We start from the raw sequence: 27843 nt of genomic DNA on the forward strand, positions 1-27843 counted from the left end.
ACCGTGACAACTCCTCATCTTTAGCGCCTTTAGGAAAAGCTGTTCCATCCCAGAGTTCTAGGATGGTGAAGCTGGGAGAGTAGACATTCTGATTCCCTCATTCTACAGATGGGAAACTAACGCCCAGAGAGGATGGGGCAGCCAGAGCAGAGGAAGGAACCCTGGGGTGGGAGGAGGCTGAGACCCAGGTTCTAGACAGGATGGCCATGTGCTCACTGTGTGACACTGGGCAAGTGGTGGGCACTTGTTGGGCCCTGTTAATTGACCATCCAGGGGAGCTCACTGTGGGCCCTCCCTGCCCTCTGTGGTCAAGGGCTAGTCACTGAGGTCAGTGAATGCTCAGCCTTGGGTGCTTTGCCACACTCATACTGGCCTGGCCTCAGAGAAGTTGAACTGTTGGCCTCAGTTCACACAGAGCAGCAGGAGGCAGAGCTGGCACTAGGACCCAGGGACAGGTGGCAGCCTCCCAGGCTGGAAGGGGTGACTGGAGTGCTGGTGGACTTATCTCCCCTGTGGCTATGGAGTTCTGGCCGGCTCTGCCTGGGGAGGGACAAGGGAGCCCCAGAGTTCTGGAGCCAGATGCTCTTGAGAGCCTAATCTAGTCCATGGGAGGTGTGTGGACACACGCATGAGTGCTCAGGATGGTGGTGGTGGACAAGGGCCAGAGTCCAGAGCTGGAGGGGAGCCTGGTTAAAGCTCTCAGCTGGGAGTGAGACTGGAGTGGAGATTTTGCCCAAGTCGGGCCAGCCTGTGAACTTTGAGGCTAGTGGTTGGCGGGGGATGCAAGCTGTGGGCATCTCTGAGTTGCTCTTGATTGTGTCTCTGGGGTGTCGTGTGGGGGTGTCTCTGGGTTGTTCTGGGGACAGCGTGCCCGCCTGTAAGTAGGCTGTTGCAGAGGTGAGTACCTGTGAGTAGGGGAGGGGTGTGAAGAGAAGGGGTTCACAGTTAAGTTCTAGAATCCCTCTTGTAGCACCTCCTCGCCCTCCTCTCAGAGCCAGCTCTGTCTTGGCCCCGCCCCGCCCCGTCCCCAACCCCCGCCTGAGGACTGGTCCCTCCCGGACCTGGTCCCCTCCGGGGCGGGCAGGGGCGGGCGCTAGGACCCTGCGGGGCGGGGCGGGGCGGGGCTCGGAGCTCTGTCAGCGGTACCTCCGCAGCCTGGAAAATACCGAGCCCGGCGCGCGGAGCCGGGGCCCCGAGCCCAGCCCGCGGAGGGGCGGCGAGGGCGGGGGCGCGCGGGGCGGGGCCGGCGGACCCACGGCTCCTCCCCCAGAGCCCCGCGCGGCCCCGGTCGCCCGGGCAGCGGCGGCGGCGGCGCGGGCACCCCGGCCCGGCGGGCCCCGGCGGAGCGGCGGGCACAGGTGAGCGGCCGGCCAGCTGCGCCGCACCCGCCGCCCGCCCCGCGCGCTTCCCGCGCTGGCGCCGCCGCCGAGTTAGTTGAGCCGGTCCGGCCAGCGCGGCGCGGACGCCGCCGGACCGCCCGCCCCCTGGGGCCCGGCCTCCCCCGGGTCCCGCGGGCCCCCGCACCGATCCGCAGCCCTCGCTCCGGCCCAGGAGGGCTGGGGTCGCTCCTTAGGGGGTGGCCCCGTGACTGCCCTGTGCCGGTCCGTCCTCCCCAGGGGGCCAGCCCCTGCCTGTCTCGAACTCTCCACCTGCCCAGGACCCTGGACATTCCCACCCGCGCCCCCAACGCACTGACTCCGGTCCCCAAACCGGTCTTGCAGGTCCCAGGAAGGTGGCGTCAGCATCTGCAGCCGCGTCGACGTTGTCGGAGCCTCCGCGGAGGACCCAGGAGAACCGGACTAGGACCAGGGCCCTGGGCCTCCCCATGGAGAAGTCGGCTGCCTCCACGGAGCCCCAAGGGCCTCGGCCAGTCCTGGGCCGCGACAGCGTTCAGGTGCCCGACGACCAGGACTTCCGCAGCTTCCGGTCAGAGTGTGAGGCCGAGGCGGGCTGGAACCTGACCTACAGCAAGGCCGGCGTGTCTGTGTGGGTGCAGGCTGTGGAGATGGATCGGACCCTGCACAAGATCAAGGTAGGTTTCCCCTGCCCCACGTGCGCCTCCGCTGCGCCCTTGCCGCCTCTGACAAGGAGTTTCCTGGTCCTCCCGCAGGGCCACAGACACCTGGTTGTGCACCTCAGAAAAAGTATCCTGCCAGGAAGCAGGAGGAGGCACAGTTGGCTGGGCAAGCCCCCATCACAGAGATGGGACATCTGAGGCCCAGAGAGGGAGTGTGACTCACTCTGGCTCACTTAGCCGGAACCCAGGCTTCTGCATGCCCATGCCTGCTCCAGAGAGGTGGGCTGCTGCCAGGTCCGTCTAGGAGAGTGGTCTCCCTCGGGGACCCCTCTGCCCCCGGAAGCCTTCTCCTGCTCCCCTACTTGAGTCATCCCAGGTGGGAGACTGAGCCCATCTCTTCCTAATTCCTGGTTCTCTCAGCCTGAGCTGGGTCTCCTTCCCCACTCTCTGCACCCTTGGGTGCCAGGGCCCTGATTCCTTCCTGCCTGGTGCTTGCTCTTCCTCTTTCCCTCCCTGGCAGCTCCCTGAGTCTCCTGCAGGGACTCAGGACTGTGGCTGACAGATCGTGAAGGCAGGGCTTGGATGACCCTGTCTTACACAGAGCCAGGCGGGGGGATGAGGTCGCCAAGGGAGGCACCTCGGCCCCCTCAGCCAGCAGCCCCTCCTCACAGCCCCATGATTTTCTTCTCTTTGCCACCACAGGGCAGGCTTGGGGTTTGGGACCCCATGAACCCACCTCCCTTGGGGGACTAGGTGGGGCAGAGGCTGGTGATGACTCTGGTCTAGAGGCCTCAGTAGCTGCCCCAACACATCTGGCATTGATTGCTATGAGTGCCACATTTCATCGGGGGCAGGTCTCTCTTCCAGGGTCCTGGCAGTGGCTGTGTACTTCACCTCCCTTCCCTTTCCCGTGCCCTCCCCTTTTTGCTTTCCTTCTGGAAAACCTGTGTGGAGGAGTGTATTCCTGTTGCAAGTGGGGCAGGGCACTGGACTCAGGGTGCTGCTACCCTCCCCCTATTCCAGCCCCTCCTGTTTGGAGCTGCTCTCTGACTGAGCTTGGGCATCTTGGCCTCACACCAGGGCCAGAGATGCCTGACCTTCCCTCTCTGACTCTGTGCCTTTCTGCCTCGCCTTATCTTAGTCATTTACAGTTTTGTCCATCTGTCCCCATGTGGCCTTCTGGCTTGCCCCTTCTGCCTTCCCTTCTCCCCTCTATGACTGTCTGTATGCACTCTGGCCGTCTGACTGTCTCTTACTCTCTGTGTTTCCATGTGTGTCTCCCCGTTGGGGCTCTCTGCCAAGGCCTGAGGACCCTGGGCTGGGAGTTTTGGCGGGGGGCCTGACCTATGTCTGAGCCAGAGAAGCAGGGAAGGGAAGGGCAGCTGATATGTCCCAGCTTGGTGCTCTCTGAGGGTGGGGACAGGTTCTATCCCTCTTTGTGTCCCCAGCATCCAACACAGACAGAGCAGGGATGTTGGTTGAATGAAGGAGAGAAGGAGGGAAAGAAGATAGGAACAAACTAAATGAAAGGTGAGCGAGGTTGTTGTGAGAACAAGGTTGTTTTCCTGACTATGACCTGGGAAAGGCTTGAGGCCGGTGCTGCGCAGTGGGGTGGGGAAGTGTAGTTTCCAGAAGGAGAGGAAGGGGAAGGTCTGAACTGAGTCCAGTACTCCCACCCTCTGTGTCAACAGGGTGGAGCTGCCTCCTCCATCTGGCTTGGTTAATGAGTAAACCCAGCCCAGTCCAGGACTGGAGTTGGCGGGTTTGAGTCCAGACTGCCAACTGCCGCAACAGACCCCTTGTGGCCAGATCAGACTTGTCAGGTGGCTTTCCTTGGGAGTGGAGGAGACTTGGAAAGACTGGGGTGTTGTGGGCTTCTGGTCAGGGCATACACCTTCCCTGGCAGCCAGGACCCCGACCCTCCTTCCCTCTCAGACTGAGCAGAGGTTGGAGGTGCCAAAGGGCCCTTTGAAATCCCTATTTCGTACTCCCCTCTCACTGGGGTACAAGTATGGACATTGAGGTCCAGAGAGGGGCAGAGGGGCCAGCCCAGCATCACACAGCCAAGTCCCAGCAGAACCAGGCTTGGAACCCAGATCTCCAGCCTGCCAGCCTAGCCCTCTCTGTTCTGTGGAAGGAGGGTTGGAGACAGGAGGTGAGAAGAGCTGGGGCCCAGGTTAGAGGCTGGGGCCTTGGTTATGGGCATCCTGGGATCCCTGATCCTCTTAGCACAGCCAGGTTGGACTCTGGGAGGTGGGCAGAGGTCTCTGAGCTCCCCATCTCCAAGATTCCAGGAATCCCATTTCTGATAAGAGCCCCTGCTCTGAGCCAAGCATTTCTCTCTATCATTTAATTTACCCTCAGGCCAGTCCTGGGCAGTAGTAGACTTGTCTCCATGCTACAAACAAAGAAACTGAGGCTGAGAGAGGTGATGTCACTCGCCTAAGGTCACACAGCAGCTGAGGTAGGAGTGAAACTCAGGCTGGCCTGGCTCCAGAGCCCCTGCTCCTCTCCACTTGGGCTCCCATCTTAGTCAACATTATGGCATTTGACCCCATCAATAACTCTTTGAAGGCCTCCGTGTTCTCATCCCATTCTTGTTTGATAAATGCAAAAGCTGAGACCCAGAAAGGGGAGTGGCTTGCCAAGGTCACACAGCAGGTCTGAGCCAGAGTCCTCAGGGATGATTGGGTCACTTCAGGAGGCCTCAGCCACAGGTCTTTGTTGAGCTTCTGCCCCCTACCCAGCTCCTGCCCCAGCCTGTTCTGGGCCTATCCACTGAGCTGAGCAAGCCAGCTGCCCCCTTGACATGCCTTGTGCTTGTGATCCCAGGATAGGAGTGGAATTCCACCTATCCATCTACCTGATTGATTTCCTCTGCCTCATCTCCCTTCCCCCAGACTTATCTTCTCCCTGCTGTTGTGTCCAGAGGTCCCTGGAAGCCACTGTGGCTCTGGGTGCAGCATTTGGAGCCAGGACAAAGGGAAGAGGCTGTGGGAGGCCACCTCCACCCTTTCCCTCTCTCCTGGCCTGCCCCCAGGCCTGCACTGTGCTCTGGGTGGTGGAGAGGAGGCAGATACCACCTCCTGAGAGGTCAGGTCTTGTCCCAGAGGCAGACATGCTGAACATAGATCCTGGGTCCAAGCTAGAGGGCAGCTTGGAACCTGAACCCAGGTCTCAATGCCCAGGCCAGGCTTCCCCACAGCTCCTGTAGTGGTGTGAGAAATGGGAAACCAGGGGATCTGTCAGTCATTCAAGCAGGGCCAGCTGGGGAAGAGCCTGGGGTCCAGTCCGGGCTGTGGTATCTTCTTGCTGTGTGTGTGACTGTGGGCACAACCCTGCCTCTCTCTGGGCTGTTTCTCTATCTGTGCCGTGGGGTTCTCCTGGCTCCAAGAGCCTCTAAACTCAGCGCCTGTGCTGGGGCCCACAGGAGAGGGATGAGGAACGGGGGACGAAAAGCAGGAGATGACATGGCCTGCCCAGCTCTGCCCTGGAGGCTCACGTGTTCAGGTTCTCCAATGCGGCTGCATGCCCAGCCATGTGAGAGGCAGAGGAGGAGACCTGGCTCCTGTCCTCAGAGGTTTCCAGACTCTGATGGAGAGAAGACTCACAATTCCAGGTGACCCCCTCCTGAGGTAGATGCTCACAGGCTGATCACAGAGGCAGGTGTGGGGCCGGTGGGCAGGGGCCTTGAGGGGCTCGGCGGCTGAATTAGGAGTGTGAGGTCTCTTGAGGGAGTGTGGCTGAGAACCTGAGGTTCCTCTTGCCACAGGAAGCTGGGCAGTGGGGACCTGTCTCCTCTGACTGCCTGTCCTACAGCGCCTCCCCTTCCCCTTTGGAGAAAGCTCCAGTGCCCCCTCCCTGCCCTGTCTCACTGTCCCCCTGCTCTCACATGCCAGGCCCCCTGGGTTCCATGCTCTTAAGCCAGTGCTCAGGGCTGTCTCATCTCAGTGCTTCATTCTCTCCCCCTGTGACCTTCGGGATCACCTCAGGGATCTGCAAGGGCCCTTCTTACTCTTAACAGTCTGTGGGACTCAAAAGGGTCACGGGGAAGGTGGGGGCAGGGGCAGGGCCAGGTGTTCTCTTTATGTCTTTGCACTGAGTCTTCACAACTGTCCTGTGCTGTGGGTCTTATTAACCCCATCAAACAGATGTGGAAACCGAGGCTCAGAGCAGGAATTCACTTGTGCAAAGCCAAACAGCTAGAAGGTGGCAGCAGCAGGATCAGAACCCAGGTCCTTGGGACTCTAAGGCTGAGATCTCTCCACTCACTCGGTCCTGCTTATTAGCACCATTGGGCCCTCTGTCTCCAGGACCCTGTGGCTTACAACTTACCCTTCTCTTCTGCCTTGGGTCTTCCTGTGCTATGTCACTGTGGGAAGGCACCCTGGAGGGGACCCAGCTGGGCAAAAGCCCAGTCTTCTTATCTGTGGGTGGCAGGGGCAGGAGTTAATCTAGTTTAAGGGCCTTGGACTCGGTGAGTTCAGTTCGGGCTGGCCTCTGCCACCTGTGGGGCTCAGTTTCCCCATCTCTACAGGAAGTTGCTGGGCAGGTGGGTTTGTAGAGGCCATCCGGGCCTTAGGCCATGGTAGGGGGGTCTGCACTGCTGGACACAGAGTAAGGATGGAGAGCTAAGGCCTTGCCAGTCTGTGCCTTCAGAGAGGTCCCTAGATGGGGCTTCTGAATCCAGGGTTAGGCCCTGAGGACCCCTGTCCTGGCTGGCTCTAGCTCTTGGCCCGGGGGCAGCTGGATGAAGTAGCTCCAGAGCTGTCCTCAGGGAACAGGCGCCCAGAGAACATGACCTGAGGTAGTCAGGGTCCAGACCTTCAGGTGGGGGAGTTCAGAGGAGGGAAAGGTCACAGGTTGCTGGAGGCTTTAGGGAAGTCTTCCTGGAGGAGGTGCCTGGGTTTTCCTGCGGCAGTAGCGGAGAGAGCACAGGATCCAGAGTCCTGGCCATGTGGCCTTGGGCAGGTTGCTGCCCCTGCCTAGGCTTTAGATTCCTCATCTGTCAAATGTGGATAGCAGGGCTGCCCTGCCTGACTTCCGGCACTTCCTTCATTCATTTGCTCCTTCGTGAACACTCACTGATAGCCTCTGCGCCTGGCCTCTGCTGGAGATTGGGGATGGAGAGGGGAATCAGACATGAACTCTGCCCTTGAGGAGCTCCTGGTTGTTTGCTGGGACAGACACTTGTCACAGAAGCTGTGGACACCCAGAGGGGGCCTTTGAACCAGGCTTGAGGGCCAGGGAAGGCTTCACAGAGGAGGAATTCTCAGGTCATCCCTTTGGAATTGGGTGGAGAATGAGGAGTATAAGTTTGATGGCATCGGGAGCATTCCATACAGAGAACAGCCGTGCAAAGGCCCGGAGTGGGGAAGCAGGGTAGCGCGTTAGGAGAACTGCAGGTGGTTCAGTGTGGGACGTGGAACTCAGGGGGCTGGAAGTGATCAGAGAGCTGGACCAAGGCCCTAGGACTTGGGTCCTAGAGGTCCTGGGGTGCCAGGGGTGGGTTTTAGACAAGGCAGGTGTAGGAGGAGGGTGCTGCCATATTTGTCTGGACAGAGGGGCTGAGGCCTGCGCCAAAACAGGGGCTGTGGGGGCTGGAGCAGGGGATTGCGTGCAGAGAGATTTAGGAGGGATAATAGTGGGGACATGGTGGTTACAGCATAACTCTTTGCAATGTGCAAACTTTGAAGTGTTGTGCAGGCTGGGATGTAAAATGGTATGGATGTGCAGCCCCCCGGGGGTGAGAAACCAGTGGGAGTGGGGTGGGTGCCTCCAGTCAGTGTCCCCCAGGGCTAGAAGAGCCCTCAGCCTCCAGGCTGGCTCAGGGCCTCCACGCCCAGCTCCCCAGGCTCTGGCTTTTAAACTTTAACGAGCCCCAGCTCAGTTTCCTGCCGAGAGTCTTTAAAGTTTCAGGAGATGAGAGAAAGGAGGGAGTCCTGTAGAGAGATGGGTTTTCTTTCTTCCCCTGCATCTCCACGCCTGGGGGTGGCCAGCTGGAGCCAGGGCTGTGGGTGCCATGACCCCAGAGGCCTGAGACTCTTTGGGGAGCTGGGACCTTGACTGGGCTGCTCCAGCCTGTTCCTGAGGGGCCAGTGGGCACAGGCCGGGGTGCCAGGTTGCCACCGAGATAGATGGGGCTAGAAGCCCTCTTCCAGTCCTGCCCCTTACCTTTGCCCCTTACCTTTGCAGATGAGCATGCTCCAGCAACATGTGGGAGGAAAGCTGCTCAGACCAAGTTTCAGGCTTTAGGGGTCTCTGTGCCTCTCTGTGCCTCACTTTGTCCTCTCTGACATGCTTGGGCTGGCCTCGATGCTCTGGGGCCCCTGGAGCCTTGGAAACACAGGCAGTGGAAGAAAGTAGCAGGCCCAGAACTTAGTGGTGGGTCCCATGCCAAGTACAGACTCCTCTTACCTGTCATTAAGGAGAGCCTGGGGCAGGTGGCACAGGGCAGCTGGAGCTGTTCTCTGGGGCTTTAGCATAACAGTTGCCTCCCCGCCTCCCACCCTGGCTCCCCGAAGGAAGGCAGCTACTTGCTACCTCTGATGTCTCTCTAGAATTTTTTGGGACAGATGAACAATGCCTGCACACGTACATCCCCCACCCCCGCCATGGGAATTGGGGGTAAGTACCGACTGGTCTCCCCTGCTGCGGTGCCTGGGCCATTTACTCTCACCCTGGGTTGTGGGTTTCATGCCACAACCTGCATCTACCCCTGGTTCCCTGAGATCCCCTCTGCCATCTCCTGGATGCCCCTCTCTGTCTTTGGACCCTTCCAGATTGCCTGGCACCTGGTACTGGACCAGGGAGGTGATAAGTCTTAAGGCAGAGGCCTGACAACCAGAGAGGATGGAGTTCCCTTGTGTGTCTCCAACATTCGTTCATTCAACACATATTTATTGAGCACATACTGTATGCCGAGAATATCCAGGAATTTCGTGGCAAACCAGACAGATCAGACCCTGCTGTCATGAGGGATAACATGTCCTATATCCTGAGGGGGAGCCAAGCAAAATAGAAGCAAACAAGTAACTAAATAAGATACCAGATGGTGGTTGTGTGTTATGAGGACAGGATGATGTGATAGGAGTTGTCTGGCCTTCTGTGTGTGGGCCTTCTGCGTATGGAGCTGGATTGTGGGCGATTGAGTCTGTGATATGGTCCTTAGTTGGGTGGACGGTGAGACCCTCAGGGGCAGGACTGGGTCTGCCCCAAACTGTCCAGGTGACAGCCCTGGGGTAGGCACCTGACAAGGGTCATTAAATCTGTACTGAGTGTGTGTGTGTGTGCGCTTGTGCATGCCCAAGATTGTGTGTCTGTGCCTCTGAGTGTGAGACTGTGTGTGTTTCTGTGTCTGGCGTTACTCTGTGTGTGTGAGTCACGCCCCCTCACTGCAGCAGAGTTGTCTGTGATCCAATTATGTCTCCTCAGCTGTCTCCTGGCGCTCCTGCCCCCTGCTCAGCTCTGGCTCTGCCTCGGTGTTCCCCTCCCTGCCTCCATCCAGCCCCTGTCCCTGCCTCTGGGCCTATCTCTGGGTCTCAGAGTTTCCCCTTAGAGTGTGTTTTCATCCCCGTCTCTGATGGTCACTGCCTCTGCCTTCATGTCTCTACTTGTCCCTTTTCCTCCTTTTTTTTTTTTCTGTCCCAGTTATTTGTTCAGCAAACCTCTCTTCATGCCTCTCACCCACTCTTCCAGCCACGGTGCTGGTGCTGGGGAGCTGGAGATGGATCAGCCCCAGTCCTGCTCTCAAGGCCTAGTGGGGAGACCGATGGAGACAGTGACAGCCCTTCGTGAGAACTCAGGCGAGGGAGGCCAGTGGCTGACAGCATGGTGGGGGCAGTGGTGTCTGGGTGGGACCTGGGGGGCCCAGCAGGAGGCAGGTGGCATGCTGAGAAGGTCTTGTTGAGTCTCTCAGTGAGGTAGACTTGTGCGGCAGGGGTGCGGGCTAAGGGTGAGGAAGGAGCAGAGGCAGAGCCAGAGTGAGGAGGACATTTTAGAGTTAGGATTTGATCCTGAAGGCAGAGAGAGAAGGCAGAGCCTTTCAAGCTGGGCAGTGCCATCATCAGCTCTGGGTTTTAGAAAGCTCCCTGGCTGCAGGGACAGATTGGCCTGGGAGCCAGGAGACCAGAGACAAAGATACAGCCGCAGTGGTCCAAGCAAGGATGGTGAGGCCTGCCTGGGGTTGGTGAAGAGCTGTTGGGAAGGTCATGGCTGAGTAGAATCCCAGGGATGAGTGAGGGATGAGTCCAGAACCTGGCCCAGGTTCCAGGCACAGGAGGGGAGCGGAGGGGAGTGGGCACTGGGGGTAGATAATACAACGGTAGTGGACATGGTGAGTGTGCGCCTGTGGGCTGTCTGGGGCGTGATGCCCAGGAGGATGCAGTCTGGAGCTTACTAGAGAGCTTTGGGGGCATCAGGTCACTGGCAGTCCCTGAAGCCATGGGAGGTGTTTATCCAATTTGTCTTTGTCTTGATGTCTGTGTGTCAGCCTTGGCCCCTGTCTTGTCTCATTGGTCTCCCCCCACCCCCTCCGTTTTCTCTCATTCTCTGCTCTCAGCTCTCCCTCCTCTGTCTGGCTCCCCGTTTCCCCCAGGGCTGGAGCAGAGTGGCGGAGGTCCAGACCAGGAGGTCAGCTTCTGAGATGTCAGAGCAGGATGTTTCTCATGCTGCAGAGCTGGGGCCTGCCACTCTGAAGCCTGGGGGGTGGAGATGGGGGTCCTGGGAGACTGGAGGAAGGGAAGGGGAAGGGAGGCAGAGCAGGGATGAGTCACTCAGCCCTGGATGGAGAGCAACCGAAGGGCCTCGCTGGTCTGCCTGAGCAGACACGGGGAGCTCTGTCTAGGGGAGGCGTGGCAGCACCTCCACTCTCCACCACAGTCTTGGGGGGGATCCACTTTTAGAGAGAAGATGGGTTGGGCGTATCCAGTGCCAGATCTCCTTCCCTTCGGAAGAGAGGGCCACAGGGCTTGTCTAATCATTTTACAAGTGGGAATCCTGAATCGGAAGGTGGAGGAATGAAACCCTGCTTTGGGCCTACAGCATACCACATGTGCTCTCTCTGTCCTTCCAGCTCACCTCACTCCAGGCAGAGCCAGCCTAACAGAGCCAGACTAACAGCCCCAGTCCCTACTGTGGACCCCCCAGGGACGGTCTTCATCTGGCCAGGCACTGGCCCACCTGGGATTCCCTGGGTCCTTCACAGAGCAGAGCCTGGTTCTTAGGGAACAGCCTCGGGGGTGGACTTGGGGTCACTGGGTTCGAGGCTGGTTCCTCGCTTCACTTTTCTGAGCCACCATTTACAAATGGGCATAATCCTGCCCCCTCTCAGGTAATTGAGAAGATGGAATTAGGTGAATTTGCAAGGCCCCTAGCACAGAGCCTGGCACAGAACTGGCACACCATTCACATTTGCTGAATGGATGGGTGAATGAACAGCCTGAGGTGCCCAAGGGACAGCTCCATTTCCTCCCGCCTCCATCCTTGTTCACTCAGATTACCTCATGGAACTGCACAAGCCCTCGCCTTCCCGCAGCCGGTCCAGGCCATCTCCAGGCCCCAGGCTCATGCCAGCACCTCTGCCAGCAGCTTCCTCCTCCTCCTTACATCTGGGTGCCATCTGCTCTTCTGCTCATCCTTTAAGACTCTGCTTAGGTGCCCCTCCCTCTACCTGCATCCCTGGCTTCCCTCTGTTCCTGCCCCATCCCCCGCAGGGTTGTCATGCCTGTGACCCAGCACAAGGGTAGTAGGGCCCTGAGTCCCCTCTGGCTCCACTCCCAGCATAGCCGCACAACACGGAACATTTCCAAGGTAACTCAGCATCAGCACGGCAGCCTCAGGCCCCGTTTCAGCTGAGTCCAGGCTTCCAGGTCCAGGGAATGAGGAGCTCGGGATTCTGGACAACACTCTTTACTTAGAAAAAAAAATGTATAGTTTCTACATCTTGCATAAACTATATTGTACCAACAGTAACAAGAATCCAAACATGAAAAATAACTCAGGGCCTCAATTCCTGAGTAAAACTTTCCTTGGTTCCTTCTAGCTCTCATTCAAGGATGCAGATAATTTATACATAGTTTAGACCATGGCACAGGTACAAGTTTGTATCCTCTTTTGTTCATTTAACATTGCATCTGTAGAAGTTTCTCATATTGCTCTAGAATTATTAATTCATGAACATTTCCAGCAGCTGCTCCCTGCCAGACTTGTTCTGGGTTCTGAGGGTTCAGGGGCGGCTCAGCTGTGCCCCTGCCCTGGAGGAGCCCACAGTCCTCAGTAGCTGGGCAATGATCATCCAGGTGATGTGTCATTCTTAACCCAGCCAGGCCCTGCTATTGGTGGTGTTCCAGGATGTTCTCCAATTGTTGTTACATGTCATCAAATCAGCTCTGACTCCTGGCGACCCTGTGAATGATGTCCACATTGTCCTGTCCTCAACAGCCCTACTCAGCTTTTGTAGACTCCTGCCTGTAGCTTCCTTTATGGAGTCAATCCGTCTTGTATTTGATTTTCCTCTGTTCCTGCTGCCTTCTACTTTTCCCAGCGTTATTGTCTTTTGCAAAGAGTCCTGCCTTCTCATGATATACCCAAAGTAGGACAGCCTCAGTTTTATCATTTTTGCCACCAGCGATAGTTCAGGCTTAATTTCCTCTGGGACCTACTTGTTCGTCTTTCTGGCAGTCCAGGGTATCCATAGACCTCTCCTCCAACGGCATATTTCAAATGAATCAGTTTTTTCCTGTCAGCCTTGCTCACTCACCAGCTTTCGCATCTGTACATAGTAATTGGGATTATGAGCATGTGGGTAATCTTGGCCTTGGTCTCTAATGACACTTCCTTACACTTGATGATCTTACCTAATTCTTTCATTGCTGCCCTTCCAAGTCTCAGTCTTCTCCTGGTTTCTTGGCTGCAGTCTCCATTTAAATTGATGACTGAACCAAGGTAAACAGAATCTTTAACAATTTCAGTGTCTTCATTGTCTATGTTAAAGTTGTGTAGTTCTTCTGTAGTCATGATTTTTTCTTCTTTAGGTTCAAATAAAGTCCTGCGTTGGCACTTTCTTCTTTCACTTTCCTCAGAAGTTGTTTCAAGTCATTGCTGCTTTCTGGCAGTAAGATGGTGTTGTCTGCATATCTTAGATTGTTGATATTTCTTCCACCAACTTTCACTTCTCCTTCATCTGAGTCTGGCTCAGCTTTTTTATTTTTATTTTTTTTTGTGAGGAGATCAGCCCTGAGCTAACATCCGCCAATCCTCCTCTTTTTTTGCTGAGGAAGATGGCCCTGGGCTAACATCCGTGCCCATCTTCCTCCACTTTATATGGGACGCCGCCACAGCATGGCCTACCAAGCAGTACTTCGGTGCGCGCCCGGGATCCGAACCAGCGAACCCCGGGCCGCTGCAGCGGAGCGCGCGCACTTAACCGCTTGCGCCACCGGGCCGGCCCCCTGGCTCAGCTTTTTGTATGATATGTTGTGCATACAGATTAAACAGATAGGAAGAGAAAATGCACCCTGTCTGACACCTTTGCCTATAGGAAACCATTCTGTCTCTCCATATTCTGTCTTGACAGTGGCTTCTTGTCCACAATACAGGTTACGCATCAGGACATTCAAGTGCTGAGGCACACCCATTTCTTTCAGAGCAGCCCATAGCTTGTCATGATCCACGCAGTCAAAGGCTTTACTATAGTCTATAAAACATAGACTAACCTTCTTCTGAAATTCTCTGGCGCACTCCAGTAGCCAACGAATAATCACAATTAAATCTTGTGTGCTTTTCCCTTTTTGAAATCCACCTTGGACATCAGGCATTTCTTGCTCCACGTAAGGTAAAGGCCTTTGCTGCAGCACCTTGAGCATCACTTTACTTGCATGGGAAATTAGAGCAATGGTCCTGTAGTTACTGCACTCCTTGGCATCTCCTTTCTTGGAGACTGGGATATATATTGAGCGTTTCTAGTCTGTAGGCCACTGTTTTGTTTTCCATATTTGTTGGCATATTCTTGTTAGGATTTTGACAGATTCAGTCTCTGTGGCTTGAAATAATTCTATCAATGTCCCATCTACCCCGATGACTTATTTCTTCCCAGTACTTTCAGGGTAGCTTTCACTTCACTTTCTAGAATTATGAGTTCTTCCTCATAGGAATCTTCTTCTAAGGAGTCTGTCATCCATTTGTCTCTTCTGTACAGATCTTCAGTGTACTGTTTCCATCTTCCTCTATTTACTCTTGCTCAGATAGGGTGCTTTCCTGCTGGTTGTTCTGCATTCCTAGTCTAGGTTCAGATTTCCCTTTGATTTCTTGAATGTTCTGGAAGAGACCTCTTGTTCTTCCTTGTTCGTTGTTCTCTTCTATCTCTTGGCATTGGCCGTTAGAGTGGTTCTCTTTATCTCTATGTGACAGTTGCTGAAAAGCCGCTTTCAGGATTTGAACCCTGCTTTGTCACCTTTTACTTTTGCTTCTCGCCTGTCCTTAACAAGTTTTGGTTTTCTTCTGTCGTCCATCTCGATTGTTCTTTTTACTTCAGGCATTGTCTTTTCGCATTCTTCTTTAATAATATTTCTAGTTTCAGTCCATAGTTCTTCAGGTTCTTGGTCAATGAAGTTTAACAATGCAAATCTGTTTATCATGTAGACTTTGAATTTGTTGGGAATGTTGTTTACATTATATTTGGCACTACGATTCTTGTAGTGTTCTTCCTAAGCTTCACTCTGATATTTGATATGAACAGTTCGTGGTCAGGACCACAATCTGCTCCTGGTCTTGTTTTGGCAGAGAGAATACAGCTTCTCCATCTCCTGCTTCCAATTACATAGTCTATTTGATTTCTATATTGGCCATCTGGTGATGTCCATGTAGACAGTCACCTGTTCGGTTGCTTGAAGCATGTATTGCAATGGACAGATTGTTGGCTTTGCAGGAATCCTTGACCAGTCTCCTGCTTCTTTTCTGACCCCTAGTCCAAATTTTCCAACGATGTTTGATTTTGCTTTATTTCCTACTTTTGCCTTCCAGTCACCTATAATTACTATCATGTCGTGTTTTGGTGTATGATCAATTTCTTGTTGAATATTTGCATAAAAACTTTCAATTTCATCTTCTTTAGCATCTGTAGTTAGAGCACAGACTTGGATGACGATTATGTTCCTAGGTTTTCCCAGAAGTCTGATTGATATTATTGGTCAGACCTTGCATTATAGCCCCTAACTGCCTGTGCTATATCTTGCCTCAGTATTAGAGCCACATCATTTCCAATATATTGTTCTCCAATATATTTTGCTAATTACAAATACAATAATATAGTCCTGAATATTGTAACAGAACTTTTTTCTTAATTTGTGTTTTTTCCTGAGTGTAAATTTCTGGTCCTGAGGTTCTGGGAACTGAGTTGAAAAATACATTTTTATGATTTTAAAAATATTTGCTAAATTTCTTTTCAGAATGGTGGAAACAATTTTTGGCAACAGTTTTACCATATCCTCATAAGCAGTGGGTATTTTATATATTTTTGCTAATTTACTAAGTATAAATTGGTACCACAGTACAATTTTAAATTACTTTTCTTAAACTATCAGAACTATTAAAGATCTTAAAGTCCTGGCATCTCCCCTGAACCTGTCTCTGACACCCCTTACCCCTAGACTCCATTTTATAAGAGGATGATGGCAGAAGTAGTAATCGGCCTCAAGTGCCACGGAGATTTTTACCAGAGTCCAGGAGGTTTTCATGACGACTCTTCCTTCTGACTTCCACAGAAGCACTGAGGGCCACTGGCCACGGCCCCAGCGCACTAACGGTCAGAGAAGCTCACACAGGCACAGCCTCTCTGTTGGCTCACCTGTCTGTTCTGCCATTCAGGCAACGGTTCTTTACCGAACTGTGCCAGACACAGGGGAAGCCAAGATGAACCGGGGCCACAGCATTGCAGGCAAGTCAGTGTGTCGCAGTGTGTGCTGATGGACGGAGGCACTAGGGGTGGAGGAGTGGCAACCTGAGGAATTTAGGGACAGGGTGGGCTGCTTGGACAGAGGACAGCCAGGCTGAAGTTTGAAGACAAAATAGGAAAGGAGCCAGCGAGGGGAAGTCCTGGGAAAGCATTCTGGGCAAGCCTCAGGGAGGAAGGGCCTCAACCACTCACTGCAGGACTGATTAGACCTCTCTCCACGTCCCCCTTTCTGCCCCACCCCGCTCCCCCTGACCCCTGTGTCAGTGCCCATGAGCTACTCTTGACATTTGTTGGGGGGATTTAGGGGAAGGTCTTAGGGGTCTCCATTCTAGGGGCCCCAGAAACCAGAGGCAAGGGCAGGTGCCCTGTCAGCCTGGCTCAATGCCGGCTCCGTGGGGCCTCTGGGAGGGGCAGAGTGGAGCGCCCTGAAGCCAGCAGGCGGTGAGTGGGCCCTGGAAGGAGACTGGGAGCAGACAGGGCAGAGGGGCCGCTGGAGCTGGGCCGCTCGTCTGCTGTGTGCCCCAGGCCAGTCTCTGCTCTCTCAGCGCCTGGTCTGACATGGGGAAGGCAATGCCTGGCTGTGGTTATAAGGGTGGAACCTCTGGTTTGTCAGGGCCCTGGGGTAAGAGGGCTGCCCACCCACTTCCTGTCTGTCTACCCTGTAGAGGGACCTGGGGCATTTCTGTGGTTTTAAACTTTATTTCTTGTCCCTGTATATCCTTCCCTTTGGAGACTAGCAGGAAGGTGCTCCTCTCAGCAGGGCCTGAGAAGTTAAGGAAAGCTGCTGCTGTGGCCTGGGGCTGGAGGAGGGCAGCAGGGGCTTTATGTACAAGTCCCATTTAATCCTCACAGCTCCACTCTGAGGGAGGATTATCTGTTTGACACATGAAGATACTGGGACTCAGAGCTGATGTCCGTTGCCCAAGCCAAGGCCACACAGGCAGGATGTGGCAGGACAGAGGCCTGTCTGACCCAGAACTGCTGCTTCACAAATAAATTGTGAATCTGTGGGGCCCGGCTGGGTCTGGTGGGGCCACGCGGTGCCGGAAAGGTTCTCAGAGGGGGCTTCCAGGTGCAGAGTTCCAGTGCTGGGTCCTGGAAAAGCGTGGCCCTGTCTTTGAGCCCAGTGAGGTCTGAGGATCAACTCAGGAGCTTTGTTCAGAGGAAGAATCTCTGAGCTTCGCCTCCCTGGTCAGCAAGCCCTCTGAATCCAATGAGTGCTGCATAATAACCATCATTTAAGACAGTCTCCGGTTCCCAGGGTGTTTGTTTTAGCTGGGCCAGTCCTGCCCCTTGATGAAGGTCGCAGAAAGTCCTGACACTTTGGGGTCAGGCTCACCCAGGCTCTGGTTCTCTGCTTCACCGTTGTTAGCCATGTGGCCTTGGTCAGTCATTGTACCTCTCTGGGCCTCAGTTTCTGCATCTGTAAAATGGGGATGATGATACCCATCAGGGTGTTGGGAGGGTAAGAGATGATGTCTGCACGGGATGCAGCTTGGTGCCCTTGACAACTGGCAGAGGTGGTTTGGCCTAAATTTCAGCCCCTGTGGGGCCCACAGTCCAGGTGCTGCTGTCTCCTTTGTGGGATGAGGAATTAGTGATTTGGAGCACATGGTCATGGTTATTGAGGTTGTGGCTATTGTTCAGGGCTGTGATTGATTTGATGCTTAGCACCCCACCCCCAGTTAGGAACTTGGCCTCTGATTTGAATATAGTTCTGTTGGGAAAGGGTGATTTGCCTAACAGTTATTCCTTTAAAAACACTGTCTGCTAAAATGCAACGTGGTGAGCAGTCAGCACAGCCTATGGGATGTCTCAGAGCCCAAATGAACCCCTTACCCTTGTCTGGGCCTCAGTTTCCCCAGTGGTAACCTGAAGAGTGGTGAGTGGTGGTGGAAGAGATCATCTCCTGGGTCCCTTGGACTTTGGGATGACCTGTGTGCCCCACATAGCCCATGGGCAAGGATACTGGAGACCTGCTGTGGGCGGTCTTGGGGTGAGGGCCAGACTGGGTCCACCTGTCTGTCAGTTTGCTTGTTACTGCCCTGGCCTTTGGCCCTCAAGGCCCTACCACAGCCCCATGGAGGGAACCTGACTTCTTTTCCCCTGTCTCAGGCCGGCTATCTCCCTGCGTCCCTCCCACTTCCCTCCTCCTGTGGAGATTCCTCCTTCTCTAAGCTGAGCTCTGGGAAGGCCCCCTGGAGAAGCAGAGAAGCGCAGGGCAAGGGGTGGAGAGGGGACAGGGAGAGAGATAGCGTGGGCAGTGGACCCTGTTCTGTACTTATTTATTTAAGCCTCCACGCCTTTGCACTCACCAGCCCCTCTGCCTGAAATACCCTCTCTCCCCTGTCGGTAGTTCAGCTCCTTCTGCTTTTAGGCTCTGTCGCCTTCTGCTCCCATACTTCCCACAGCATCCAACATGAGAATGCCTCTTCCCTCGGGGCCGCATGGGGCTGGTGCTGGTCCCAGGGGTTCTGGGCAATCCCAGTTCTCCACCTCATGGGGTTTGGACAGAGCAAATGCAAAGGGACACAGTCTGTAGTTTCTCTGGTGTCACCTGCTCCCTCTGGGCCTCGGTTTTCTCAGCTGTAAAATGGCTGCACGTCAGGCTCCCTGTGGTAACCAGGCTTCAAGGGCTTTGCAGCCGAGCATGGCTCCTTGGCTGAGCAACAGCTGCACACCTCCACCCGCCCCCGCCCACCTTCAGTTCTAGTTTGCAAGGGGAGCTCCCAGGTGTCCAGCTGAAGTAACTGACTTGCCCAGGGCCTAATGGCTGTGGGTTCTGGTAACAGGCCTGCCTACCAGGTGCTCTCTCCAATGACTCACCCCTACCCCCACCGGTCCTTCCAAAGCCTCTTAGAATTACACCTTGCTGGTGTGGCAGCTGGCTGCAGCTGCGGGCAGGAACAATGCTGGATGTAATTTACCCCTCAGCGCAGGCGCTGCCTCCTGGGGGCTGTGGAAAGAGCCTGGCCAGGAGCCAGGCCCAGTGCTAAGGGATGGGGACGCCTGAGGACGAGGACGCTCTCTGGACTAGCCACCGGCCTGCCTCAGTTTCCTTACCTGCAATACCACTGCCACAGCCAGGATTCTCGCCTTCCCAGTACCCTTCTCCCAACAGGGCCCTGCTGCTGGCCTTCCTCCCTGCGAGTCTGCCATGAGCCTGGGAAACTTTTGATGTTTCCCTCTTAATCTTAAAGATAAGATGTTATGCAGAGTTTACAGTTAACTGGTGCCCGTCTGTCTTGCGGCTCTGCGCGCTCCGCCCACTGCCTGCTGTCTCAGAGGGAGGACTTTGGCTCTGAAGCCACAGCAGCCCTGATCCAGAGGCCCGAGGGAGAATGGGCAGTGTGGGCCCCTGCTCAGTGTGCCCCCGCCGTGGTGCAGCTGGGCCCTGGGGGCAGGGTGCCTGGCCCGAGGGAGGAGGCATTCTCAGGTTGGATTCCAACCTACGGAGCATATTTCTGTTGTCCCTGCCCCTCCGTGCTGTCCGTACGCTCACTGTCCAGGGTAACATGTGTGAGGACTTGCAAAGCCAAACCTATTTCCAAACTTGGATTTAGAGAAGTTCTGGTTTCCTCAGAAGCCACACTCAAGTGCTTCTTGGTGGTTAAGACTACAGGAAGATCCGGTTTTGAATCCCTGCTCTGCTGCTTTCTTGCTGTCTGGTTTGGGCAGATTGGCTCAGTCCTCTGAGTCTCAGTCTTCTATTTTGCAGCAAAGGAATAATTCCAGCTCGTACATTTGGGGTGAAGAGCGAGTGTGTGTTGAACGTCTGGTGCAGTACCCAGACCTCCACATGGCTGCTCCACAGAAGGCTGTCTGGATGCTCATGATGGAGCCAGATCAGGCCTCTGCCGTCTTCTCCAACCCCTTTCTCACCATCACATCCCTCCCATTACTTTGTCCAGTCACTCACTCACTCATTCATTCACTCATGTTTCATTAGTCTCCTTCAGTCTGACATAGTTCCTGAGTCTTTCCTTGCCTTTCATGACCTTGACACTCAGAGGCTAGTTATTTTGTCCCTCATTTTGAGTTTGTCTGGTTTTCCTTATGATTAGATTTAGGTTATGTATCTTGGCAGAAATATCACATAGGTGGTGCCTGTATTCTTTTCATTGTGTCCTGTCAGACAGCACCCAGTTGTTACTTGTCCTGTTACTACTGATGTTCACTTTGATCGCTTGATTAAGGTGGTATCTGCCAGACTCCTCTACTATGAAGTTACCCATTTGCCCTTTCTAAGAAGTATTTGATGGGAAGGTACTTTGAAACTGTGTACTCTGTTCCTCATCAAACATTCCATTTATTTATTTATTCATACCTGTATATACATTGGTTTCCTATTTTATTCAGTGGAATATAATCTGTTACTATCATTATTTATTTATGTTTATTATTTATTTGTTTATTTTTGGTGAGGAAGATTAGCCCTGACCTAACATCTTTTACCAATCCTCATTTTTTTTTCTTTCTGTGAGGAAGACTGGCCCTGGGCTAACATCGGTGCCTATCTTCCTCTACTTTATATGGGACGCTGCCACAGCATGGCTTGACAAGCGATACACCTGGGATCTCAACCTGTGAACCCCGGGCCGCCGAAGTGGAGCGTGTGCAGTTAACTGGGGCGCCACCGGGCCAGCCCCACCAATCCTCTTTTTGCTGAGGAAGATTAGCCCTGGGCTAACATCCATGCCCATCTTCCTCTACTTTGTATGTGGGACACTGCCACAGCATGGCTTGATAAGTGGTGTGTAGGTCCACACCCAGGATCTGAACCTGTGAACCCTGGGCTGCTGGAGCAGAGCATGTGAACTTAACCACTATGCCACTGGGCCTGCCCCATCATTATTTATTTTAAAGATTTTATTTATTTATTTTCCCCCCAAAGCCCCAGGAGATTGTTGTATGTCATAGCTGCACATCCTTCTAGTTGCTGTATGTGGGACGCGGCCTCAGCATGGCTGGAGAAGCGGTGCATTGTCGGTGCGCGCCCGGGATCCGAACCCGGGCCGCCAGCAGCGGAACATGCACATTTAACCGCTAAGCCACCGGGCCGGCCCATCATTATTTATTTTAATACACAGGTCATCCCAGCTTTAGCCTGTGGTAGGGTGGCCACCTGTCCTAGTTTGCCCAGGAATCTTTTTTTTTTTTTGTGAGGAAGATCAGCCCTAAGCTAACATCCATGCCAATCCTCGTTTTGCTGAGGAAGACTGGCCCTGAGCTAACATCTATTGCCAATCCTCCTCCGTTTTTTCCCTTTTTCTCCCCAAAGCCCCAGTAGATAGTTGTATGTCATAGTTGCACATCCTTCTAGTTGCTGTATGTGGGACGCCGCCTCAGCATGGCCAGACAAGTGGTGCGTTGGTGTGCGCCCGGGATCCAAACCTGGGCTGCCAGCAGCGGAGCGTGCGCACTTAACCCTAAGCCACGGGGCCTGCCCCTGCCCAGGACTCTTAATGCTAAAACTGGGAAAGCCCCAGCAAACCCTGATGAGTTGGTCACCAAATCCGTGGGAGCCCTTCACGCTGGCTCCTGTGTCTGCTGGGAAAGGTCCCTGTCATTCTGTGAGTACTACTTTACTTTCTGGCACAATAAGATGTCCCAGGTTCATCCTGTACTAGTTCTGACCCAGCCCCAGCATAATGCATTTCTCCAAGAAGACCTGGAACCAGCACTTTTTGAGTTTTAGGCTGCACCATACCATGGGAACTGGAGCAGATGGACTCATTCACTTCCCTACAGGCCACACTCTTGTCTGCCTCTGATGAGAGGGTTCTGCGCCTGAGCCCTGGCTGTTCTCTCTGTTCGCACCTTCCAGACTGAGCTTCTCCATGAAGCCTGATCCCCCACCCACCCCGCAGAGCTGACCTCCTCCTCCATTTCTCCCTGGGCAGTTTTGGGCACCTGTCCATTTCCAAGTTGGTCTCCTTCCTCGACTGGAAGCCTCAAGGACAGGCCTCAGATTCATCTCTGACTTTTGTGTGCTCCACACCAGGCTGGAACCGGGGGCCATTTGTTAAATGATGGATCTAGTCTTACCCCTCATGGAGCAGAAAAGCAAACAGGGCAGAGAGGGAGGGTGACTTGTTCAGGGTCTCACAGTGAGTCTTTGCAGGCTGGAGTCTGTCCTTGAACTTCGGTTTTCTGAATTCCAAAATGGGGCTAATAGCTCAGAGCATTGCAGTAAGAATAAAATGCTGCAATGTCTGGTGTGATGCACGTATAAGGGTATAGTACCTGGCATGTGGTGAGTGCACCTCTCAGTATCTCTGCGGGGACCTTATTATTTAAATTTTTTCATTATTGCAGAAGCAGTACTGTACATTTTAGAAAACTGGAAATACAGACAGAAAAGAGAAAATAAAACCATCATATTTTTATCATTTAGAGATTGCCACTGTTAACACCTTAGGAAGTATGCTTCCTGAGCTTTTTCTGTGCATACATGTCCCCCCGCCCAAATGAGAGGAGGATTGGGGGATGGCAATGGGACCCCTCCCTCATATGGTTGCATGTATCCCCTTTCTAGTAGAAAGGAATGTGTGTTGTTCCCTTGGCACTGTCTGAACGCCCAGTTCTGGGAGACCTTTTTAAACTACACAAGAAAACTTGTCCATTTGCTGAGGGGAACTTGAGCCTGAGGTTTGGGCTCTCAGGTGAAAAAAATCACAGAACAAGGGCATGGACTGAGTTTCATCTTGCAGATTGCAAACCTAGTGAAACCTGGTTCTGTTTTTACTTGCTTTCCAGACATGTGATCTGGGTTAAATCCCAGCTCTGCTGCTTAACAGCTGGGTGACCCTGGGCAAGTTACTTAACCTCTCTGAGCCTCAGGTTCCTCCTTGGATTTCTTGCTTGGCAGAGTTGTTATCAGGGTTAAATAAAAAAGGAAATCCTTGGCTATTTTCTCCCCTAGGTGGAAAGCTCTTTGAGGGCAAGGCTAATAAATAAAAAAAAAATCCAAAGATGTTTGTTGAAAGAAAAAAAAAAAAAGGAGAACAAATGGTATGACTGGGTGACAGAAGAGAAAGAAACGCATTTAGGCATTTGTGTGTTCATTCATGCTTTCATTTCATTTAACATGTGCCCATACGAGGCTTGAGCCTCCACCCACGAGGACCTCTCAGGGGTCTGGGAGGGCACAGATAGAGAGACAGTGTATGGAGCCCAGAAGGTCTGGCTGAGTAATTCAGGAAGGCTTCCTGGAGGAGGAGACTGGGACGATTGGGAAGGTTTGGTGGGGGCTGAGATGGGGGAGATGGTCTCTGGATACAGGGGCTGTCTGTCTCCTGGCACAGGTGGCTTCTGGGAGGGTTAGACAGGGCTTGTGGCAAGAGGGGAGCCCATGCTGGCTTCAGAGGCTGCTGTTCCTCCGTGCCCTCCTTCTCCTCCTCTCCCCTTTGCCTGTCTGCTCTCTGGTCCCCTGGCCATGGCTCTGAGCCCTGTGCAATGCTGACAACCCACATGTCTGTCTGCAGTGCCGGATGGAGTGCCGCGACGTGCCAGCTGAGACACTCTACGACGTCCTACACGACATTGAATACCGAAAGAAGTGGGACAGCAACGTCATTGAGACTTTTGACATTGCCCGCCTGACAGTCAACGCTGACGTGGGCTATTACTCTTGTGAGCAGGCACAGGCTCTCTCATCCCAGCCCCCTCCGCCTCTGTCCAGGCCTCCAGCCCAGCCTCCTCCTCCCACCTTCCCTTCTTGTGGGCTCTCCCATGGCCAGGGGGCTCAGAGACCTGAGTGCTAAGATGTAGGGCCACCCTCCCTGACATCCCTGTCCACTCCCAGACCCTTGGGCACATACACATGTACACTCAAACACACATGCACTCCCATGTTCATGTACACACATTCCACACAAACACTTGCATACATAGTCATAGATGCAACCCAGAGCCACATGTCACATGCTCACAGTCACACATCACATTTTCATGTACACACACTCACAACAATATGGTTGTTCTCCCATACACTGACATTCATGTATACAAACAGGCCCAGCCACAAGGTAAGGGCTGTGTGAGGTTGTGAGGAGCAGGGATGGCCGGAGCCAGGAGGGGAGAGGGTTCTGCTGTGTCTCTTTCCTAGTTCCAGCTCTGGGACTGTGGTCTGGTGGGTGTGGGTACCTGTTTGGATCAGGGGGAGCCATCAGTTAACTAGGCATCCCTGTGTCTCTGGCTCTGCCACGCCCTCCCTTGCAGGCAGGCAGGCCAGAGGTCTGGCTGAACTGTCCCTTGCCCTCCACAGGGAGGTGTCCAAAGCCCCTGAAGAACCGTGATGTCATCACCCTCCGCTCCTGGCTCCCCATGGGCACTGATTACATCATTATGAACTACTCAGTCAAGCATCCCGTGAGTTGACCTGCCTTCCCTGCTTGGTGGCCAGGGGAAGGTGCCAGGTAGGGCTGGGCTGGCAGGCCTAGTCTGGGGAGGGGCGTGTGGCTGCTACCGTAACTTCCCTGTGACTTCAGGCCAGGCATGAAGCCTTCCGGCCCTCAGTGTCCTTCCTATATAAAGAGAATAATGGGTCCTTTCTCCCTCCTGAGACTCTCAAGCAGATGAGGAGAGTGCAGTGTGGGCCATTACTGTGGGCAAGCAGGTGGGATGGGCTGACTTTGGTTGGTTGGGCCCTGGGGCGGGCTGGCTGGGAAAGAAGAGAGCAAGAGGTGAGAGGCAGGGTCCTCTGGCCCTCCGTGAGGCTGGGCTGCCTTGATCTCCATGGCAGGGAGGACAGGCAGGTACAGCTGGCCTGGGCAAGGATGAGAGAGAGAGTGTGTGTGTGTGTGTGTGTGTGTGCGCGCCTATGTGTGTGCTCCTGAACCCTGAGCCCAGCCTGGGGTCTTTCTGGAGGGGAACAGGAAAAGCTTAAGAGGGGCAGAGAAAGCTTAAGAGGGGCAGGGATGACTTAGTCTGACTCCTCCCTTTCTCCTCACCCCAGCATCAGGCCTGGCCTGGAGTAGACGCCAGGGGATGTGAACTAACTAACTCTGTGTGTGTATGTATTCACAAAGGCACCTCCTGTGCCCCCACCCTGATCTCACCTCCCTGTGCCTTCCGTTCCCAGAAATACCCGCCTCGGAAAGACTTGGTCCGAGCTGTGTCCATCCAGACGGGCTATCTCATCCAGAGCACGGGGCCCAAGAGCTGCGTCATCACGTACCTGGCCCAGGTGGACCCCAAAGGTGAGGGCTTGGCCCTGGCAGCCTATCATGGGATCCTTCCCGATACCACAGGGGATGGGGCTTGATCTACTAGGGACCTAGAAGGACCTCTGTCAGGAGCTGTTTTGTATTTTAGGGCATCTCCATCCAAAACATCATTTGAACTAAGGTTTGAGTCTTTACAATGGTTTGAAAAGCAGGGGCCAAGGTGGTAGCCACTGCTCCACAGTGAAGCTTGGCGCTCCTCCCTAGGGTCCCACAGCCCCATGTTCTGACTTGCTCTCCACTCCCCAGCTGCTCCCACTCTGTCTGTCTTGCTGGCTCCCATCCTCTGCCCATCTTGGAGGCCTGGGTTTTCCAGGCTTCAGTCCTCTTTCCCTTGGGAAGGCTTGGCCACTCCCAAGGCCTCTGTGGCCAACTGACCACATGTCCCTCTCTGCTGAGATCCAGACCCCTGTGGCATCTGGCCTCCTGGACATGTCCCTCAGGATGTCTTCTAGGACCTGAGACTCACTGTGTCCAATACTGAACTCACCGTCTCCCCTCCTAATCTGCCACTTCTCCTGAATCTCCACCCTTCAGTCACCCATGCCAAGAACCTGGGAGTCGTCTGGTGCTCCCTCTTCTCAGCTCCCAAATCCAGTCACAGATTCTTATTGATTCTACCTCCTAAATAGCTCCTGAATCGCTCATCTCTCCATACTCAGCCACCTTGTCTGTCCATACCAGCTACCAGAGGAATTTTTCCAAAACATTTATTTTCTCATGACTCTTCTGCTTAAAATTCTTCTGTGACTCTCATTGCCCTCAGAGTGAAGTCTGAGGCCCCTCCCCCAGTCTCCCAGGCCCTCCTCACACCTTACACATTCCCACCTCCTTGTCTAGTCAGCCCTTTCCCTCAGCCCAGAAACCCTTCCCCTCCCTTCCTCCCTTCCTCATCCCAGGGCTGCTTCAGATGTCACTTCCTCTGTCCCTGATGTCCAGAGGAGTCACTGGCTCCCTGCTATGTGCGCCCATACCCCTCTAGCAGAGCCTTGGCACACTGTTGGGCCTCCCCAACAGCGAGTTCCTCTCTGGGTCTCCAGGGCTGGCCCAGGGTGGGTATCATTGAGTGAATGTGGAGTGACTGAGTGAATGACTAGAGTGTCCACTCAGGGGACTTAACGCAGGCCTTATATTGATGCCCTGAGAGCATCTTTCCCTGGTCACACCCTAAGGTCCACCGAGGGCCCAGTGGCCCAGACTCAGGACTCCCCAGCACCTCACTGAGTGAGTGCGTTGGGTATCAGAGGCAGAGCAGACACTTGGAAGTGAGACAGGGTGGAGAGCTGGGATTCCAGGTCAGGCCAGGCTGGGGTGCTCAGTTAAGAGGCCTCTGTAGTCAGCGAGGTTTTCCAGAGCTGGGGGCTTGGAAAGACAGGCAGAGGAGGGGCTGAGCATCAGGGTCCTTCATGGTAGAGGGGCTGAGGTGAGAAAGGATGTCAGTGTGAGTGGAGGAGAGGCGCGGAGGGTGGGAGCTTGGTGGGTCAGGGTTCCAACCCACATGCAGCCTGTGGTCACCTAGGACCTGTGGTTCTCTTCCATGCAGCCCTCCGGGGCTCAGCAGAGGCGGGGGACACACGGCAGAGTTGAGTCTGAGGAGCTTGGTCTGCGGTGGAAAGAGGGAGTGAGGATGAAGTCCTATAGGACTTGCCTCACACCTTCCCCTCCGCACAGAGAAGAGGTGGCCTCCCTGGAAGCCCGGGCTGGAGGGAGGGAGCTGATCTGTTTGGTGGGGGCTGCCTCCCTGAAGCTGCTCCTTCCCTTCTCCTCACTACCCTTCCCTGCCTCACAGGCTCCTTACCCAAGTGGGTGGTGAATAAGTCTTCTCAGTTCCTGGCTCCCAAGGTGAGTGGCCTTAGGACTTGGGGAGTATGGCGGCTGGGGGAGACAATACCAGGATGAGGGGGTGGAGTCAGGGATGGAGACTGGGAGCCAGGGGGCGGGGTTAGGGTTGAGGGGCGGAATCACGAAACTGGGGCAAGAGGCAGGGTGCTGGGAGCCGGGGGCTGAGCCACTGGAGGGTGCGGGAGTCCCGCGCCCCGTTCTCCCCTGACTCGCTGTGCGGCGGGTCTGCAGGCCATGAAGAAGATGTACAAGGCGTGCGTCAAGTACCCGGAGTGGAAACAGAAGCATCAGCCGCACTTCAAGCCGTGGCTCCACCCGGAGCAGAGCCCGTTGCCGAGCCTGGCGCTGTCGGAGCTGTCGGTACAGCATGCGGACTCGCTGGAGAACATCGATGAGAGCGCGGTGGCAGAGAGCCGGGAGGAGCGCTCGGGCGGTGCAGGCGGGGAGGGCAGCGACGACGACACCTCGCTCACCTGAGCGTGGCACCACCACAGGGACCGAGACAAGACTGGGGGGAGCCCGGAGGTGGCGGATCCTTCCGCGCTTTCTCCCCTCCCCCACCTCCTGTACCTCCTGGGGACGCTGGGCTTAGGCCCAGGCTAGCGCTGCGGCCTGGCTGGACACAGCCCCAATAAACGATCCCACAGCCTCAGCTGGCTCATCGCTGTGCCTGCTTCCGACCTCCCCGGGGCCTGACCGCTGCCCTTGGCCCCATTGTTCCACAGCTCATTTTGTTAATTTTATTAATTATTTTGCTCCTTGAGGCAGCCCCCCATTTCCCCATGTGTAGCTGGGGCAGTGTGGGG

At 54.6% G+C, this 27843-nt stretch overlaps 1 protein-coding gene across 1 annotated transcript; it reads left to right on the top strand.

Annotated features, from left to right (window-relative positions):
* The first annotated feature begins 1250 nt into the window (after window positions 1–1250).
* STARD10 (StAR related lipid transfer domain containing 10) lies at window positions 1251–27689 on the top strand. The gene is made up of 7 exons (XM_058545663.1): window positions 1251–1358; window positions 1722–2032; window positions 23456–23603; window positions 24238–24341; window positions 25054–25171; window positions 26985–27037; window positions 27269–27689. Exons 2-7 carry the CDS (start codon window positions 1826–1828, stop codon window positions 27512–27514), a joined length of 876 nt encoding a protein of 291 aa, XP_058401646.1. The 5' UTR covers window positions 1251–1358; window positions 1722–1825; the 3' UTR covers window positions 27515–27689.
* Window positions 27690–27843: the final 154 nt, after the last annotated feature.

Source organism: Diceros bicornis, chromosome 7 (assembly GCF_020826845.1).
Source record: "Diceros bicornis minor isolate mBicDic1 chromosome 7, mDicBic1.mat.cur, whole genome shotgun sequence".
In the NCBI taxonomy this organism is placed as follows: domain Eukaryota; kingdom Metazoa; phylum Chordata; class Mammalia; order Perissodactyla; family Rhinocerotidae; genus Diceros; species Diceros bicornis.

Excerpts from the sequence above, each read along its gene's own strand:
- STARD10 (XM_058545663.1), top strand. The coding sequence starts at position 1,826 with ATGGAGAAGTCGGCTGCCTCCACGGAGCCCCAAGGGCCTCGGCCAGTC. Across the intron at positions 2,033-23,455 it reads GGACCCTGCACAAGATCAAG|TGCCGGATGGAGTGCCGCGA; the intron begins GTAGGTTTCCCC and ends GTCTGTCTGCAG. Across the intron at positions 27,038-27,268 it reads CTCAGTTCCTGGCTCCCAAG|GCCATGAAGAAGATGTACAA; the intron begins GTGAGTGGCCTT and ends GCGGGTCTGCAG.